Source organism: Lepisosteus oculatus, chromosome 13 (assembly GCF_040954835.1).
Source record: "Lepisosteus oculatus isolate fLepOcu1 chromosome 13, fLepOcu1.hap2, whole genome shotgun sequence".
Taxonomy (NCBI): Eukaryota; Metazoa; Chordata; class Actinopteri; order Semionotiformes; family Lepisosteidae; genus Lepisosteus; species Lepisosteus oculatus.
Window position 1 is genome coordinate 14653727 of NC_090708.1, and position 17200 is coordinate 14670926.

The 17200-nt window shown below is 41.8% G+C and overlaps 1 protein-coding gene across 2 annotated transcripts in view; it reads right to left on the reverse strand.

Annotated features, from left to right (window-relative positions):
* stag1a (STAG1 cohesin complex component a) overlaps positions 1 to 17200 on the reverse strand; it is a 44274-nt gene that overhangs the window by 5963 nt on the left and 21111 nt on the right. The window contains exons 1-27 of one of the 2 annotated variants that reach the window (XM_069197642.1): positions 16555 to 16574; positions 12556 to 12736; positions 12017 to 12125; positions 11419 to 11571; positions 11220 to 11316; positions 10591 to 10667; positions 9781 to 9985; positions 9071 to 9222; positions 8729 to 8802; positions 8516 to 8639; positions 8200 to 8298; positions 7646 to 7725; positions 7355 to 7462; positions 6378 to 6492; positions 5866 to 5983; positions 5275 to 5378; positions 4896 to 4988; positions 4563 to 4652; positions 4243 to 4446; positions 3217 to 3287; positions 3006 to 3093; positions 2525 to 2605; positions 2341 to 2433; positions 2068 to 2242; positions 1530 to 1669; positions 1305 to 1406; positions 429 to 577 (exon numbers count right to left, since the gene is read on the reverse strand). In XM_069197642.1, coding sequence (XP_069053743.1) covers positions 429 to 577; positions 1305 to 1406; positions 1530 to 1669; positions 2068 to 2242; positions 2341 to 2433; positions 2525 to 2605; positions 3006 to 3093; positions 3217 to 3287; positions 4243 to 4446; positions 4563 to 4652; positions 4896 to 4988; positions 5275 to 5378; positions 5866 to 5983; positions 6378 to 6492; positions 7355 to 7462; positions 7646 to 7725; positions 8200 to 8298; positions 8516 to 8639; positions 8729 to 8802; positions 9071 to 9222; positions 9781 to 9985; positions 10591 to 10667; positions 11220 to 11316; positions 11419 to 11571; positions 12017 to 12125; positions 12556 to 12584 — 2930 coding nt within the window. In that variant the 5' untranslated portion in view covers positions 12585 to 12736; positions 16555 to 16574. Of the gene's footprint in view, positions 1 to 428; positions 578 to 1304; positions 1407 to 1529; positions 1670 to 2067; positions 2243 to 2340; positions 2434 to 2524; positions 2606 to 3005; positions 3094 to 3216; positions 3288 to 4242; positions 4447 to 4562; positions 4653 to 4895; positions 4989 to 5274; positions 5379 to 5865; positions 5984 to 6377; positions 6493 to 7354; positions 7463 to 7645; positions 7726 to 8199; positions 8299 to 8515; positions 8640 to 8728; positions 8803 to 9070; positions 9223 to 9780; positions 9986 to 10590; positions 10668 to 11219; positions 11317 to 11418; positions 11572 to 12016; positions 12126 to 12555; positions 12737 to 16554; positions 16575 to 17200 lie in introns of those variants that run through there. The other variant, XM_006637697.3, reaches the window with a different exon arrangement.

Sequence of the window (17200 nt, forward strand, 5' to 3'; positions counted from 1 at the left end):
CGAAACAAGTTCAATATAAGTTGTCTTTCTTCTTTAAATTGAACAGCACTGGAGATGTAGAGCTCAGGTGGAATACAAACCAAAAAAGACAGTGCAGGGAATCACAGCTATAGAAAGAAGCTAAGAAATCCTGACTTAAAGCTAAGAACTCAGAAGGTTAATATTCAGAGCTACTCAGATAACCGATTCTACTCCTCATTAGGTGCACTCCATTTTAAAAAAATGTTTTAACAGTAGCCTCTGCCACACTGGGCAGTTTCCCAGGCTGTAAAGAAACCAGAGTAGTAAACCAAAAAGTTTATCTTTAACCTCTCATACAATCGAAATAAAACACAAATTCTAACACCACTCTTTTTTGCAAACCAAACGGTTTGACACATGTACTACCAGTGCTGCACTTTTGTGAAGAAAAATGAATGTGTACTCACTTGTGCAGAGTTGCAACAGCCTCTCTCGTTTTGATCTGGTCCAGACCAAATGTAAGTGCGAATCTGCGAGCCAGCTCCTTAATTCCACTGACATGAGAAGATGTTCTGTCCAGGTTCGGGCCTTGATCCTGAATAAGCTCATTAAAGAGCTAAAACAAAAATAACCATATTCCATAAACATGCATCATCTGCATATTTGACTCTGTTTCATTTTCCCAATTCACTCAGTTTTTTAATTTTTGATTGGATTCTTAAATCAGAAGCTAACTGAATTTTCTGACTGAGCTAAATTTGATAAAATGTCCTCTCAGCTCTAAGAATGTTTTTTTTTAAACGTTAGTGGACGCGTCCTCTAATTTTAAGGTGTTAACTGAAACGTAACCAACTGGACCATTGCAGCAGGAAAACCCCTCACTATTAAAGTGTTAGATTCACTGCCACTCCCACCCATACATTAACCATTAACTGACTGCAGATTAGGGAGCAAACACTTCCAATGGGTAGAAGAGAGATTGCATAAAGATCTATGTGCTGACATTTTTGGAAACTTCAAGGCAAAAAAAACAGCAGAAACAGCTGTGGTCTAAACAAGCAAGCACATCAGTTAAAGGCACCAGTTAGTATTAGTGAGCTTGGCTTGAGCAAAAAGACAGAGAAGGGGTTTCCCAGGCCCAGAAACCACTGTCCACTATCATATCAATGCTTTAAGTACTGCTGCCAGTGAGGCACTACAGCTGAAACTTAATTCCTTATGCATTCTTTACCACTATTAAACAGATGAAGGCGATTTGGCTTTTTTATTTAAATTAAAAAATAATCTTGATAAATTAAGTCAAAATTCAATTCAATACTTATTCACTGACTGCACTTCCTTACCTGTTGCAAGCTGAGGATGAGAGTTTTTGCACACTGAATCTTGTCCGTTTGCCTTGTTTTACTTAGCGTTTCTTTGATGATATCCCCATAATCGTTGTAGTACTGAAGGAAAGAAATATTGAAATAAGACATTCAAAATAATAATTCAGACAATTACATTACAAAATTCATTTCCTCACATTAAGAAATGTATAATAGAGCTGGTCGGTACAAAGAGGAACTCACCTTCATATAGTGTTTGAAGATGTCAGCAGCTGCGTGCATGTCAACAATGTCATAGATGATGAGCTTGCTGAAGGCCGCTAGCAGGTTCCTCCTCTTGTGTAAGGCCTCGATCTTGTTAGCTTCATCCTCTTCGTCACCCTCTATGAGCAACAAATACAGCAATTATCCCAGGAAACAATTTCACTGTACAAATCACACCTGCAGACTTTTACCACAAATAAACACAAATCAAAACCAACAGCTGTAACGGTCACATCTCAAAGTAGTCCTCCAGGTCAATGACTATAATAATCTCCCTGCATCAGACCCGAACAAAACATTTTCAAGAAAATAGTTTTTCAGAATTCCCACTCCTGACAGAATCAGAACAGCTTTTAATCCTACTAAAAGCAGTTATTTTACAGGAGAGGGGGACAGTCAATAGACTTTGCAGCTCAGTGACAAAACTTAAAATAAACAGCAAATAAAGCTCACTGAATTGGAACAATATTACATACAGCCTCATCATCTGACTGACTGCTCCATCGGCCCGCCTTACCCATGCTTTGGTTCTCCTCATCTTGATCAATGAAAACATGGTCCAGAACGAAGTTGAGGAGCTCGTTCTGCAACTGCGTGTCTGGATTAAAAACCAGAGGCTGCAGCCCTTCCCTGCTCCCTGTGGTCAGCTGATGGCTGAAGATCATGAGGAGATCGCACAGCAGCATGAAGGCCTGAAACCAGGAAAGCGTCTGGGTTTAACACCGTGATCACACCCAAGTCCACAAGAAATAGCTAAGTGCACAAAAGAGAGAATTACTGTCTCCCTTACCTGTTCCTTGACTGGAGTGTTGACATTGGACAAGCACTGCTGACAGACCGCGAGGAAAGATTTGACAACTCTTCTTAGTGCAATAAGATCATCCTGGACAATAAAACAGCACAGTAATGGTACACAGGAATATCCTTTATGCTGCAGCGTGACACTTCACATGCAATTTAAAGTAATAGTGTACCTTGGATGGGGAACCTTCTGTTATCTTGACTAGTTGCCATAAAATGGAGTAATGGGAACATTGCAGAGCCTGTACTGCAATCTGAAAACAGGGGGGAAATGTAGGCAAATCAGACAAATGTGAATAAAGTAGTGGCGCTCCAGAGCTCAATGCAACACAAAGCTTGAAGCAAGACATCCAAAAACGTTTATGACTAGAACGATAAAGATCCGAACATGGATTAACATTAAAAGTTTAAAATTATAATCACTATGAGCTTTAACTACACATGAACAATATTCTTAGTAAAACAATTCACACTCAGATAACTATTCAGCAGGTTTTTAAACATATGCACCCAAGTCTAGAATATTAATTATACACTTATTCCTTAAATAACTGAACATTTAACACACTTTTGTGTTTAATGTCATGCTTTATTATTTCAAAACCTTCATTAAAGCTTAAAAGTTTCATCACTTCAGGGTACGTAGCCTTTTACCTGCTCTGGCATTGATCCCTGCTCAATACCAGTCTTCAGCAACCTGTAGCAATTCCCAAACAAATCCCATCTCGTAAGATCATGTGCACTAAACAAGGAAAGAAAAAAATCATTTTTGGATATCTATAGGATCAAATAAAAGACTTCTGAATCTTTGAAAATCAATGTAGAACTACTCTTTAATACAAGACAAGATTCAGGATGCACCTACTTATGAAATGCTGTTAGCCTCTTGAGAGTGGAAAGCACATTGTAAATGTCGTCGTCATCTGCCTCTTCACCCTAAGAATATAAAAGGTGCTTTATCTCGAAGAAACAAAACCTTATTTGCACAGAAAAGGAATGAAATGAAAAGAAAATGAACAACTATTTTAGCAGTACTGTTGTTTTAAAGGGTGATTAGCACTGCTGCCTCCCAGCGCTGGGGCCCTAGGGTTCAGTGGCTTGGGTGCTATCTGCATGGAGTTTATATGTTCTCCCCACTTTCAGGTGGATCTCCTCCGGAGTGCTCCACTTCCTCCCACAGTCCAAAGACATACCGTTAGGTTCAGTGGCTTCTGAGAAAACTGCCCCCCGGTAAGTGTGTGCACATCTGCGTTTGTGGCTGCCCATCCAGAGTGCATCCTGCCTTGTGCCCGTTACTGGCTGGGATAGACTCCGACCACCCCCCCCACAACCCTCCATTGGATGAAACGGTCAGAAAATGGATGGATGTGGTTTTAAATGACTGCATGTTTCTTTTTAACTATCTCCTTTAACTTACAACTGGAAACCCACTAAAGTTAAGTAGGTGTGAGCCTGGCCAGTACTTGGATGGGAGACCTCCTGGGATAGGTAAGGTTGCTGCAGGAAAAGGTGTTAGTGGGGCCAATAGGGGGCGCTCTCCCTGCGGTCTGGGTGGGTCCTATATTGCAAGAAATACGCCTTCCTTTTTGAGTGTTTCTCGAAAAGAGTAGGGGTGTTACCCCAGTGTCCTGGCCAAATTTCCCACTGGCCTTTACCAATCATGGCCGCCTAATAATCCCCATCTCTGAACTGGCTTCACATCACTCTGCCCCCCCCCACTGATAGCTGGTGTGTGGGGAGAGTACTGGTGCATCATCCAGGTGGGGCTGCACACTGGTGAGGGTGGAGGAGAGTCCTCATTGCCTGCAAAGCACTTTGAATGGAGTGTCCAGAAAAGCACGATATAACCGTAAGGAATTATTAACTGAATAAAACATTCCTTGTTCCGTACCTCCTGTAGCAGGTCCTCCACCGAGTGGCTGAAGCGATCCACCATCTCGTCAATCAGCTGGCTGCGGGCAATGTCCACTCGGTTCATGATGGTGTACTCCTCACTGCACAGGATGCTGTACGTTTTACTGCAGGCTTCCAAAACCTCAGTCTCAGTGTGCTTTTCCACTACAAACTTGATCTGCTTTAACAAGGCATCTAGGTGCTGAGAAAAGAGAAGGACATCTAAACTAGCATCCTTACATTAAGTGGCTGCGATGAGCAGATTTTTTTTTTGCAGTATCGGTGAAAAGAAAAAGAGAAGCACAACAAAGCTCTTACTTTCTCCATCCTCCCAGCGCTGTACACATCAAGGTCAAAATACTGAGGGATCTGCAGGAGGTTTGCCACTTTCTCAGAATCTGCCTGATACTTTAAAATAAAGTTGAAAAGGCTTATTTAATTACATCACAGTCCACATTCACACCTTAATTAACATGAGTGAAAAATTGCGTTCTCCTCAATTCTGAAGATAGGTATTGATCTAAATAGCTACTATTCCTAACAGGCATTTTTAAAATGAATGATACACAATGTGCACCTGCATGGATAATTATAAGCAAGTAACTCTGGCTACAAGGGTGGCAAATAGGTCAATTGAGACATTAATCTCACCTTTGAAAGCAACATTGGAAGTGCCATAATGAAGTGTTCCGTTAATTTATTTTTGTCATCGATCTGTGTTTTTCTCTCTTTGGCAGTCAGAACCTGAAGAAAGATGAATTGGTTTTTAATAGAAGCACCATATTCGTTTAAAACTACAAACTTTCAAGGTTTTTATTCTTCACGAGTAAACAGATACTTCATCTGGGACATAAGATACCTTAAACACACTTATCTCAAATATATGAAATAAGCAGAAAAATCAATTTCACACCCAGAGACTCCTTGACTTGACAAGATTCAAACTCCACTTTTATTCAAAAAGGCGGACAATGCAACAAGAGCACACCAGGCACATCTAGAGTCCACAGGCAGTATTCATCAAGCTTACCCTTTTCCCAGTCCCTCTGCCTACTGGAGGGTGTGCCTCTGCTGCTTGCCGAATGGTGCACACCAGCAGCTCGATCAGTGCACTCTCCTGCCTGTCCGACAGCACTGCAAGAGAAAGACAAATCCGATGAGCACATGGCAATGCAACACATATACACTTTCGACGCACCAGCAGATCCATCTTGTGTTCATTACCGTAACCGATACTTAATATTGATCTTCTGAATATAGAGGTCACTTTTACCAAAACTCAGGTGTTCATTTTTTTTAATAGTCTTCCATCGGCTACCTGAACGATGCACATATCCATATACAAACTAAGCAACAACAAAAAAAAGACTGACAGCTCTAGATGGGCTTATGGGGATCTTTTTGAAGTCACCCCTGAAATGAGTTTGAATTTTCTTTACCTAAATTTCATCATATTTAAAAATAAATCATCCATTCAAATTTTGAAACAGTACATGGTCTTTCTGCAATACCTTATGTAAGAGAAAGCCTTTAGAAATCGGAACTGGAAAACAAATTGCAAATCATGGTCATTTTCGGCCAGTTTGTGCAGAATTCTTACAAACCATTTTAGATCCAGTACCTTCCTCTCCTTGCACAGGTTCCTCCAGCAGCAGCTCCGTCATGCACTCCCAGTCTTTCAGAAGTTCCTGCGAGCTTTCCCACAAACTGTCCACCAAATACGCAGCATGCTCATGCAGCTGCCGTTCAAAAGAAAAGAATTTTTCACATAACGAAAACACCGGATTTAAAACGATCACTATCAGGAACCCAATACCGAACTGCGTAAACTGAAGAATATTTAAAATCCTCTTGCGTGTCTGTAGTAGCATCTCGCAGCCTGATTTTCATCACATTTCAGACACCAAGCAAGGTTGGGACTGGTCAGTACAGAGGGAAATCAGGTGGTATGTGTATATGAATTCCACTCTGGGCTTAAATGATCTGGCCAGCCTACAGTTCCCCTTAATTAGATTGGTGAAGCAACTGATCCCTTCTCCACCTGATCTGCTGTGCAGCGGGGCTGAAGGGGTTCTCTCCACTTGGGGTTCTTTGGAGATGAAAAGCGCTGGACAAATGCAAGATACCACTTACCTCACTTTCTAAGAAGAAAAGCACCAGCATTCTGATGAGATTTCCATTTGGGCTGTTTCTCCCCCTTCTTTTAGCCAAGGCCTCTTCTGCCTGGGGATCATGCCGGCTAAACAGCCTAAAACATTAAAGCAAATAAAACGTGTCCTTTAGATCCAGAATTCTTTTTATTTTACAGAACAAAATCATTTTTCTAGAAGACAGCACACAGAAATTGGAGTACACACCGGTAGAAAGTGGTATTCGGCATGTATTTTCACGCCTCTAGTGCTGTGAAATTCATTCAAAAACAGGCTTGAACATTCACAGTGCTGCCACCATCTGGGCATTTGTGGTAATACATCTATTTAAATACACAGGTTCTGAGAAACTAAATCAAAGAACGTGTTTCCTTTCTTCTCTTTTCAGGAGGGAATAAACCTTTACTTGTTCCTTTGCAGCCTATGCATGCTGACGCAGCTACCTCCTTGAACTAAATCAAAGAAGACTGAGTCTAAGAAATGTTCTCATGTTAGGCAAAAAGCGACTGTTTCTGTAAAAAAATCAAATGCAGTATCTTTAAAAAGCTTAAGGCCTGAAACAAATTCCTGTAATTGTAGGAATTTAGAGCAGAGGTACATGGTGTGACAAAAATAAGCACCTTCAAAAATAAACAGGCACTTCCATTAACATCAAACATATAGAAAGTACACAAGAAACGGCAACATAAAAAAGTCACTTTAATCTTCGTCACATGGATAAATTCCCTTCAGACAAACACTTTTGATTAGCAAAAGGCACCTAAAAAATAACAAGGCCCTAAAACTCCTTCTCCTTAGACGGGAAAGGAAAGACCTGATTTACAACAGCTCTGAGAAAAAGGAAGCAGGAGGATATATAAACAACAGAGTCAACCACTGTTCAAAGGCTGTAAAGTCAAATTTTACTAGAAAAACAGGGGCAACTGGTGCTTAACCGAGGAAGGAGGGAAGAGGACTTACTTCCGATGCAGGAACTCTCCCGCTGCCACAGCCACAGGGCGGTGTGCCGAGTACACCAGATGGTACACGTTCTCACAGTCCTCGTTGGACAGAGCGTCTTCGCTCCCCCTGCGACATTCAACACGCTCGTTAGGAAAGCGGGAGGCCGTGCGAAAGCGTGCTTCGACATCTGCATCTGACGAAAGGGGGTTGTGTTTTTGGCGACGGACGGACATTAGCTTGAGGTGCAGAGTGGGATGGCGGGGGGCGAGGGGCGAGGGGCGGAGGACTGTTATGGTGTCTCATACTCACTGCAGAATTAACGTCACCAATCGGATGGCCTCGACCGCAACATCGTATTCCTTATCAAGCGTCATCGATACAATACGATCCTGGAAGAAAAAAGGCAAAAAGACATAAAGAGACCACAGACACTGTTTAGATCTGCTTTGGCAGTACGTGCTCATATACTAACTGCTGTCTGTCCAATTCTCAACACTGATCTCTAGTGAAAGGGGTTTGCAAGAATTCTTCAATGGACTCTGAGGAGCAAAGAATGATGAAAGGGATCTGGAAACTCCACTCCCCCCCAACAGCAAAATTATTAAAGTTAAGTATAATACAACTTAAATACAAGTATGAAGATGCCAAGCAAGCTAGAGATCACAAAGGTGAGAAAAGCAAAAGGAAAATGCTTTGCTTCAGCATAACTCTGGGATTTTCGAAAGCTCTACTTGAAAAGAAATAAAAAACAGAAGAGGAGATCAGGATGAAATGCTCTGAAAGTGGTCCAGTAAATGTACTTGTATCCTTGCTCTCAAGGTAGGCTTGTGTCTTCAAAATAAACAGTTCAGTGGGTTTCCTACCTTAAACCTGTTGGTAAACAGCTCCAGTTTGGGGAAGAGTTCTCGGTTTGTATACAAGTTTTGAAGAGCTTTCAAACACTTCAGCCTAACTTCACCTTGCTGTTAATAAAAGAGCAAAATTAGTAAGCAAATTCCACATACAACTCTCAAACTAATCAGGTCAAACTAATCAGGTGATTAAGACAATCAATAACTTTTCAGCTGAGCAGTTTAAAAATATTAAAAATTCCAATCTCAAGAACTGTAAAATTGATATAACTGAGAACCAGTGCTAATTTCGCAGTTATTCAGGAAACATTTTAATAAGAATTCTTACCCGATCATGCAGTGTCCAGCCCACATACTTCAGGTAACTATCGTTTAGAAAAGCGTCACTGTACATCTTCATCCACACACCAATTTCTTCTATACAAATAGCCCTGATCTCAGCAATAGCATCCCTGCAACAATATGCCAAATAATTTATTTCAGTTCAAAATAAACGCAAATAACCCACTTGAATTCTGACTGGAAAGCTCGGAGCACTCACCTATAACGGTGAACAAAAATGCCCTTAAAAATTGAATTCATCATGTTTTCAATTTCATCTTGGTTCTCTTGGAGCTGCAGAATAAAACACGAACCATCTATCACAAAAGTAATAACACCTATACAAGGTTAAAGGACTTTCACTGCATAAGATGCCAGTTATTCATTACGATGGGCATACATGACTTGTTTTACTCCTATCTACACTTTCACTGCAAGAGTAATATACTGGACTTTGTACTTTTGATGTACTTTTAATAGAGTAATTTGAGGATTTTTGACAATTACTCCACTTCAGCATTGTAAACAGGTTTTAAATGCATAAAAAGTTCTCATTTCTGACCTCTTTTCTCTTTTCTAGCAGCAGTTCTAATTTCTCATTGGCTCTCTTTCCAGCAATTTTGTTTCGCTCTGCCTCATACTGTCGTTGTGTGTTATCCTGATGAATACTGAGATTCAAGGCCACATTGACGAGAGCTGTCATGAGCTTCATAGCTGTGGAAGATAAGGAAAAGGAGGTTTAAGGGATGGATATACAGTACTTCTGTTCTCGATAGGATACTTACATCAACATGTTCACTACAAGCTTAGACTACCGCCATGCCCACCAACATCAAAAAGGTATGAAACCACTACAATTCTGTACTTCAGAGGCACAGCTCAATAGAGCTGCAAATGAAAACACTTGTTCAATAAGCAGCACCGCAAGAAACTGACCATTTTAAACACCATCAGGATCGATAAAATCAGCCTGTGAACCTTGGACCAGCAGGACAGCTCCAGCGAAAATCTAGGGACCTGACTATATATCAATCTTAAAAATCTAATATCATACAGTATGCTTAGGAGGATCAAAAGAGCGATCTCCTGTGTCACCTCACTGTGACACAAAAAGGATTTCTCCTGTCTCCGTGCCGTGAGTAAACAGTGGCTGCTTTCACTTAACTGCAAAAGCATTGCTCTTCAAAAAAAGGTCTACTTTAAACTCACTTCTGAGACATCACAGAGCATGTGGCAAGCCTTGAATTAATCTGTCAAAGCACACCTGCTTACCTGCCAACGTGCTGGTATGCCTGAAGGCTCTGACCTGGGAGTCCGAGAGACCCGTCAGTAGAGAGATTACTGTGTCCATCATGTACTCATCATAAATTATACTATACTGGCACTGTCGGATCAGGACTCCAATAAATTCACAGAAATTGTACCGGAATTTCTTCCACTGAGGTCCTGGCATAGTGAGAGGATAATCACCACTATCCTGGAAAAAAGAAATCAGGTATTGGACAAAGGGATGAGAAAACTCTCTCAATATTGTGTACTCAAAGCCCTTATAAATAAGCCACCTTCTTGGGTTTTCAAAAAGTAACAGTGGCGAGTTACCGACTATATCAAAGCACATTTTCACACACCACCGACATCATATTCTGGGAAAAAATAGAAATGAACCTGCACCTGAGACAGAACAGTTAAGAGTTGAGAAACTGAACTGTTGAAAAGAGTGTTCTGTCACAGTTAATCTAAATGTTGACTACTGTGAAATAGAACTGTAAATATTTATAAAAGGCATTGCAACTGTCAAGACTAGTAATTACCAGCCTAAGAGATATTATCGCTGTATTAAGGGTTGCTCTCTGAAATTGTATTTTGACAGAAGCCAACTGGAGCATTGCCAAAGAACACTGTTTGCTTGTTTGGCTTGAATTTCACAAAACAAGAAAGATGAGTAAAAACTGTTAAAAGGCGTCTGTGCAACTCTTTACTGCTGTAAAATTAATTGCAATCTGATTAAGCAAATGTTGTCCAAAACAAAAGTAATCCCCTGACAACTAAACTAGATGCAGACTGCATCTTTAACCAAATCACCTCATCAAATTCTTCTGTCATTTTTCGGATGATCTCTGCATTTTGCATGTTGCGAAACATCTCAATTCTTACAGTGCCTGTAACACAACCCACAAATATGAAATGTTAGTTCAAATGCCTGAAAGGTTCTCTTTATAAATACACGACAAAAACTCTTTACTAAAATGTAAATGAAAAAATAGCAAACACAGATTGATTTACCTTTTCTAGAAATCAGCCTTTTCCAAAATGCACAAATCAGTATATCTAAAACTAATTTTCTGTTAACGTTCAACTGTATTTCACAACATGTAACGCAAACTAATGGGCTAGTAAGATAAGGCAGGGTTTAGCAAAGTATAACTCCTTCTCCTGAAACCACTCGCACCACAAGTTCAAATCCAGTTCAGGTTAGAAATTAAATCTGGCACAGATATCGTCTTATTGGCTGTTCGCCCACGGAACAGGGCAACCAAGCAGCTTTGCTTTGTTCAGGGCCCGGGACTGAACAGCAGCGAGTATTCAGCCTTGATTTCCAAGACGACCCTTCGTTGTGTAAAGGAGGAATCTCTCTCTCGCGGCGCGGGTTTCTAAACACCAGCGAGCACAAAAGTCGCACCCAACCACAAACAAAAACGGGGAAATATTACCTTTACAACCAGAACACTGAATGAAAAAGTTGATCAGGTCCAGAAGTGCTATATCTCGGTCCTGTTTGTAGGACTCAATCCAGTCATCCACGACAGACTTTAACAAAAGAATGAAAAGAGCGTTAAAGGGCCTTCGAGTTTATTGTGATCGAAGCGACTAAAAAGGAGAGGATGTGGCGAAGGAGGGAGAAAAGGGCACCTGCATCGCGCTCTTGCCCATCTTCACCACCTCGAACAGGGTGACGGGGTCGCCCTCCCCGTTCTGCTGCGCCACGCCGTTGGCCTTCCTGCCCCGGGGGACGCCCACGTGGCTCTTCTCCGCCGGCGTCTTTCGCGGCTTCTTGTTGGCGGACTGGAGGCGCAGAAACACAACAGGGGATCACACCCGGCTTCCTCGATGCCTCGGACGCGCGCTCAAGGAGCTCCGAAGCGCCGCGGGTCGCTACGGCTCCCGAGAGCGCTGCGGCTCGGCGCCCGTTTCCCGCCATCTGCGGCAGCAAAGGGGTCTCCTCTGGGGCTCTGACAGGATGTCACTAGATGAGGAGGAACCCCACTGAAGCCCACATGTTGAAAATATACTGCAGTGTGTTCCAGGCCAGACAAAAAACCTCTAAGGAAAGGCGCAATCTAATCCCTCCCCCGCAGCCTGTTGGCCGCCTTTTTAGCTTTCTAAACAAAATTCACAGATTAAACTTTTAGTTTGTGTGCGTCTTTGCAGCCAGTCACACTGAGGCTCTTGAGCACGCTGCCTTGTCAAGGGCCCTCTCAGGCCCTCCTGCTGTACGGCTGATGCTTACCGGTGGTCGGCCAGGACGCCCCCTCTTCCTCTTGCCTTTGTCTTCCAGCTCTGCCACACTGACAGCCAGACTGACCGTCTCGGCCTGCCCAGACTCGTTAGTGGAGTCCCTGCGACATACAAATCAATCAGCGAATGAGTGACAGGTAAAGCCAAAAGCCAGAATTTATGGCTACAGCAGGCTGGCAGAAATCTCACCTAAATCCAATCAAGACACATACCAAAGGCACAGTATTGCATGGATTTTCACAGACAAGACCACGTCTTGGGTCAGATAACACACAAGGGAGACTTATTAGAGACTTAATACATAAGAAAGACAAACAAGATAATAGCTCACCATAGGAGGACTGAAATCCTAAACTTTAAAGGCTGGTATATACATATCCCTTCTCAAAAAAACAATCTTAGAAAGCATTATAGATTGAAGACTTTGGTGCATGCTTAAATCAGCACAGTAAGGCAAGATGAAAAAGAAAACTGAATATGACCAACATCTGATCACTATGTATCTGAATAGCCATGAATATTTATACTTACTGTAAAACTGGTAACTCTGAAGTTATCATTTTGTAAAGTAGTTTCCACCTCAGGAGGGCTTTAACAGAATTCAGAGATTTCTCCAAGTGCTTTATTATCGTTATTAAACAGGTGTGAGAACATGCAATGGAACTGTCTTCTTCTGCATTCAGATGACTTCAGGAAAGTCATATCCCACAATCTAAAAAAAAAAAGAGAAAAACACACTGGTCTTACACAACCATCCCCATTAAAAAAAAAATCTATATAGCTCGAAACCACATGTGTAGTACATTTTAGTTGTTCAAGTCACAAAAAAATAAATTTTAACACCGGAGCACAGAGACCATTTTGCTGCTGTTCATTCAAAAACCAAACAGGCAGCACAGTTCAAGGAAAAAGTGAGAACGGAGACACCAACTGGCATTTTCATGTACTGCAACAAAACCAAAAAGTCCAAAACGGTGCAGCAAGGGATTAGTTTTAAAACAAAAATAGTACAACCTGTTCAAGATATAGTTTCAGATTAAATAATTCCAGTCCAACCACATTTTTTTGTTTTCTTTATATCCAAGGAAAAAAACTTGCTTACCGATTCTTTAAACACATTTAAAAAAATATTTAGAATGGAAAGCCTAAATTCCAATGACAGTTCATATTTTTACACATTCCAGTTGGGTTGTGCAAGCAACTGGAAAATGAACTTGCTCCCATAAACTGGAGTTTAAGGGTATATGGTAGGAAAGCAAAATAAAAGTACAGTTTGTGATTTTAAAAGCAAGCTTGCATGATCATTTTCTAAGCCACTTAATTATACAATAAAAAAATAAAATGACACTAATGTAAATACAATTACAAATTTCTTCACAAAATCTTAAGTTTTTACTTTTCAACAGACCGAATGTCATCAATATTGTCCTTCATGGAACCACTAGGGGCAGTATGAACCACAAAGTATTTTTACCTACATTAATAAGAACACTGACAATTTAAACCCGCTGATGAAAAATTGACTGTTCAATTCTGCTTTGAAGTAACATCTATATTATCGTTCAACTGCACTTTTCTTGGTTTACCGTTTAGTTATTTCTTGATTAAACCAGATGTGAAAAGAAGCTTGACAAAATGTGTTTTAAAAGATTTGGACAACAGTAGGGGGCAGGCTAAGAAAGACTTAATTTAAATACTCCAGAGCAACCCCCACACACATTCAAGATTACTACTTATCAGGCCCTGAGATGTCATTAAATGTGGCACTGGACTGACTGAATTAGCACTTTTCACTTTAGGATCTGTCAGACCACTTCAATGATGCACTTCAGAATGAGGCAAATCTGAACTCGATCAAGACGACGCCAATCTAGATTCTGAAATGTCCTGGGCACACACATCTTCTAAATAAAATAAACTTTCATTCGGGAAATGATCATGGGGAGATCCAAGGGGCAAACCGAAATGCTCCTTTTTGAGCAACAATAGCCCTCTCTTTTCAAAGTGTTTTACCATCCCTAACAGAACTTATATGAAGGCTGTTTCAAAGACACCTGCCCCTTCCAGCTACCCTTCCCCGAGCAAAGGAAACGGTTAATCGCTAACTTGTTTAGCCAGCCACTAGGTGGCTGTACATTGTAAGTGGAATATGTTTCAGTTTTTTGCAGGTTGTACAGTGCTGAAGTCTGCACTCGAGGCACTGCTAGAGCACAGCTTTCACTCTGTGAACAACATTCCATACATTACCAGCAGAGGGGTCTGCTAGATAAGGAGAATCGCAGCAAGTTTAAAAAAAAAAATATGAGTGGACTGTAAAGCAAGGAGACAGCCAGCCAGCCCTGTTTTCACAACACTCAAGACAGCCAGGGAGGAAAAGGCACACAGCGCGCAGGGCCATGAGAGACAGGCTCACTCTGAGTGACAGCTTGCCCACTAAGGCATGTTGGGTTGGGATTTCAGCTCCGTTCTTGTTAGCCTGCCTCTCAAGAATAGCTGGGCAATGCCGACCAGGCTGCCTGGTTACCAGGAAACTCTTCACTAATCCTGCCCCCCCCGTCCGGCCGCCGTTTGAGCGGACAGCGCCGGCCGGCCGGCGGGCGATGAATGGAGTGTGCCCGCGAGCGCCGGGGCCTCCCCTCCCCCACCCGCGGCAGGCCGGCTCGCGGGCGAGGGGGCGAGGGGGCGGGGCTCCAGCCGGAGCCCAGGAGACGCGCGCGACCGGAGGAGCCCCGCGGTCGCCCGGCCCTGACGCCCGCGAGAGACGGGGAGAGAGGGGCCCGGATGTGCAGGGGGGGGGGAGGGGGTACAGGCCGGCCCGAGAGTCGCTCAGTGCGGGACGGGGGGCTTCCCTCACGACTGAGCTGGCGTGCACTGCTGGAAAAATAACTCCACAAAGCTGCAACTTATTTAAAAAAAATAAAAAGAGCCTTTTCCCCCATAGAAAAACAATTCAAATCAATGTATGACTTAAATTTCAAATCCATATTATTCACATAATAAATGACACTACACCAGGATAAACAGCCCACCCCCCCTCTTAACTGAGCTTGAGTGTTAACAAAACCACGCATATTTAAATCGGCTTCGATTCTCAATCGTATTTCGTCAGACCCAGGGAGTTACAGTGCTGCGTCAGACAATAGAGGAGTCCGTTCTGGACAGAGGTCAGAAAAGGGCACTGGGGCTGCCAACAGCAGGTCAAAGAAAGGTCATTTCGCCAGCGTATTTCTGTCCCAACACCGACTGCAAGGAGACACAGACCAGGGCAGGGGTTTTCAACTTCAAGCAAGAGCAGGGCGTTATTTTTGTGATCATCCAAATTCCAGAAAAGTTTTTTAAAACTCTTCCTGTTCCAACACGAGCAATATTACTGCCAAGCTATAATCCACTTGACATAACAAAGCACCCTTTCTAGAACCAACTAGATATACGAGGTGACCTTTGAAGGACTAATCACATTTTGTGTACATGACCACCAGACACGGCTACACTGATTTATGTAATAGGAATCTCTGTCTGCACAGTCTCCTCCCTGAGACTGCAATTGCTTTGCCCCAGGCGATAGTATATGAAGAACTGTTAGTAGGCAAGAAAACACACAGGGGTATAAACATACATTAATCAAGCGCAGGAGAAGAGCAGTGCCTTGGATGACTTGCACTTTCTGCCTGCGAGAGTGATGTAATGGGTATCGCACTCTGGGCTAGAGGTTAATGATTGTCGGAGACCAGCTCAGTTCAACAAACCCAACAGCTACAAGAGCAGGGGGGAAAGGCCACATTAGTGCAAGGAAGGACTCTTGTCAAGAATTAAAAGCAAGCGATAAAAAAACAACAACAAAAGGGCGGTTTACAAAAGGCCAATAATGATCCTCTGACATTAAAAAAATGTAAAATGCATGGTACTAGTAAAAAAATTAAGTATGATTTTTCAATTCAGATTCGTCATCTGAAGTGAACAGGATGAGAAAAAAATGGGAAAACTGTCTCAAAGAACCAACAATTAGTCATGCAACTGCTTGCATTTGGAGTACGTATAAGCATAGCTCAAGAACACATGCCCCTGATACACATGCAGGCACACCACCTATCTGTGGTCTCCAAACTGTAAAAAACAAGAATAATTAACAGAATCGTTAACTTTCAGCAAGCGCTTCTATCCAGTTTAACAGCCTCCTCTTCAAACCAGGCCAATAATACCTCACTCTCAAATGCATCCTTTCATTATTAACCAGCAGGCCATTTTTGCAATTTAATGAAAAGTGGATAAACCTTCAACATCAATTAATAATGGACAATAGGCAAGATGTAAACACAGTTATGAAGTTAATGTTACAAGCTACACTAGGGTTATAGTTAAGGGGGTAAGTATGAATCAGGATTGTGTTTTTGCTATTTACATGTAATAATCTACACCAGAGGTTGGTTATCATCACTAGTCACGCAAAACTTCATTAATATATACTTAATTTAATAAAACGCTTAGAGATTTCATTTGGAACACCTAACGTATTCGTTTTTTCTAATTTACCGTCAATGGAGAAAGCCGATATCCATTAGGAGTGTTACAGGAAACACTCCAATCCCAGCTTTCTGACAAAGCCTTTCCTAGCTCTGCCAGCTGTGCTGATCCATTTATGCCAACTGCTTCTCTAGTCCACACTGGAGATTCTCTTTGCCGGCATCCCAGGAATCCCAGCTTTCCCATCATCCAATGCAGTGCAACAGAACACATTCTGCAGTGGCAACAGCTCATTAAATTTTTACACGCTTTCATGTAAACTGGTCCCTTTTGATCATTCCTACTTGTTTTTTTAGCATCTTTAACGCTGCAAAGCTCTTCTAGATGAGCAGATACTAAAAGATAATGATGAATTCAAGATCCATGTGTTTTTAATTTAAACTTTAAGGATGCTGGGGCACTTCACTGACAGTACTGTGGGCGCAAAAGCAAAGAAAAGTTCATGAACAAAAAAAATCACAACAAAAAATATAAACCCACTGCAAACATCTCCATCAGCAAGATAAGAGTAAATATGTTTTACTACTTCACAGTTCCTCAGTTAACACTAAACTCAAGTTTTGATCTGTAACAAAGGGCAATTAGTTTGACAATTATTTTTTATGTCAACATGAGACTAAAAACCCTTCTGACATAGTATGCATACTGTAGTATA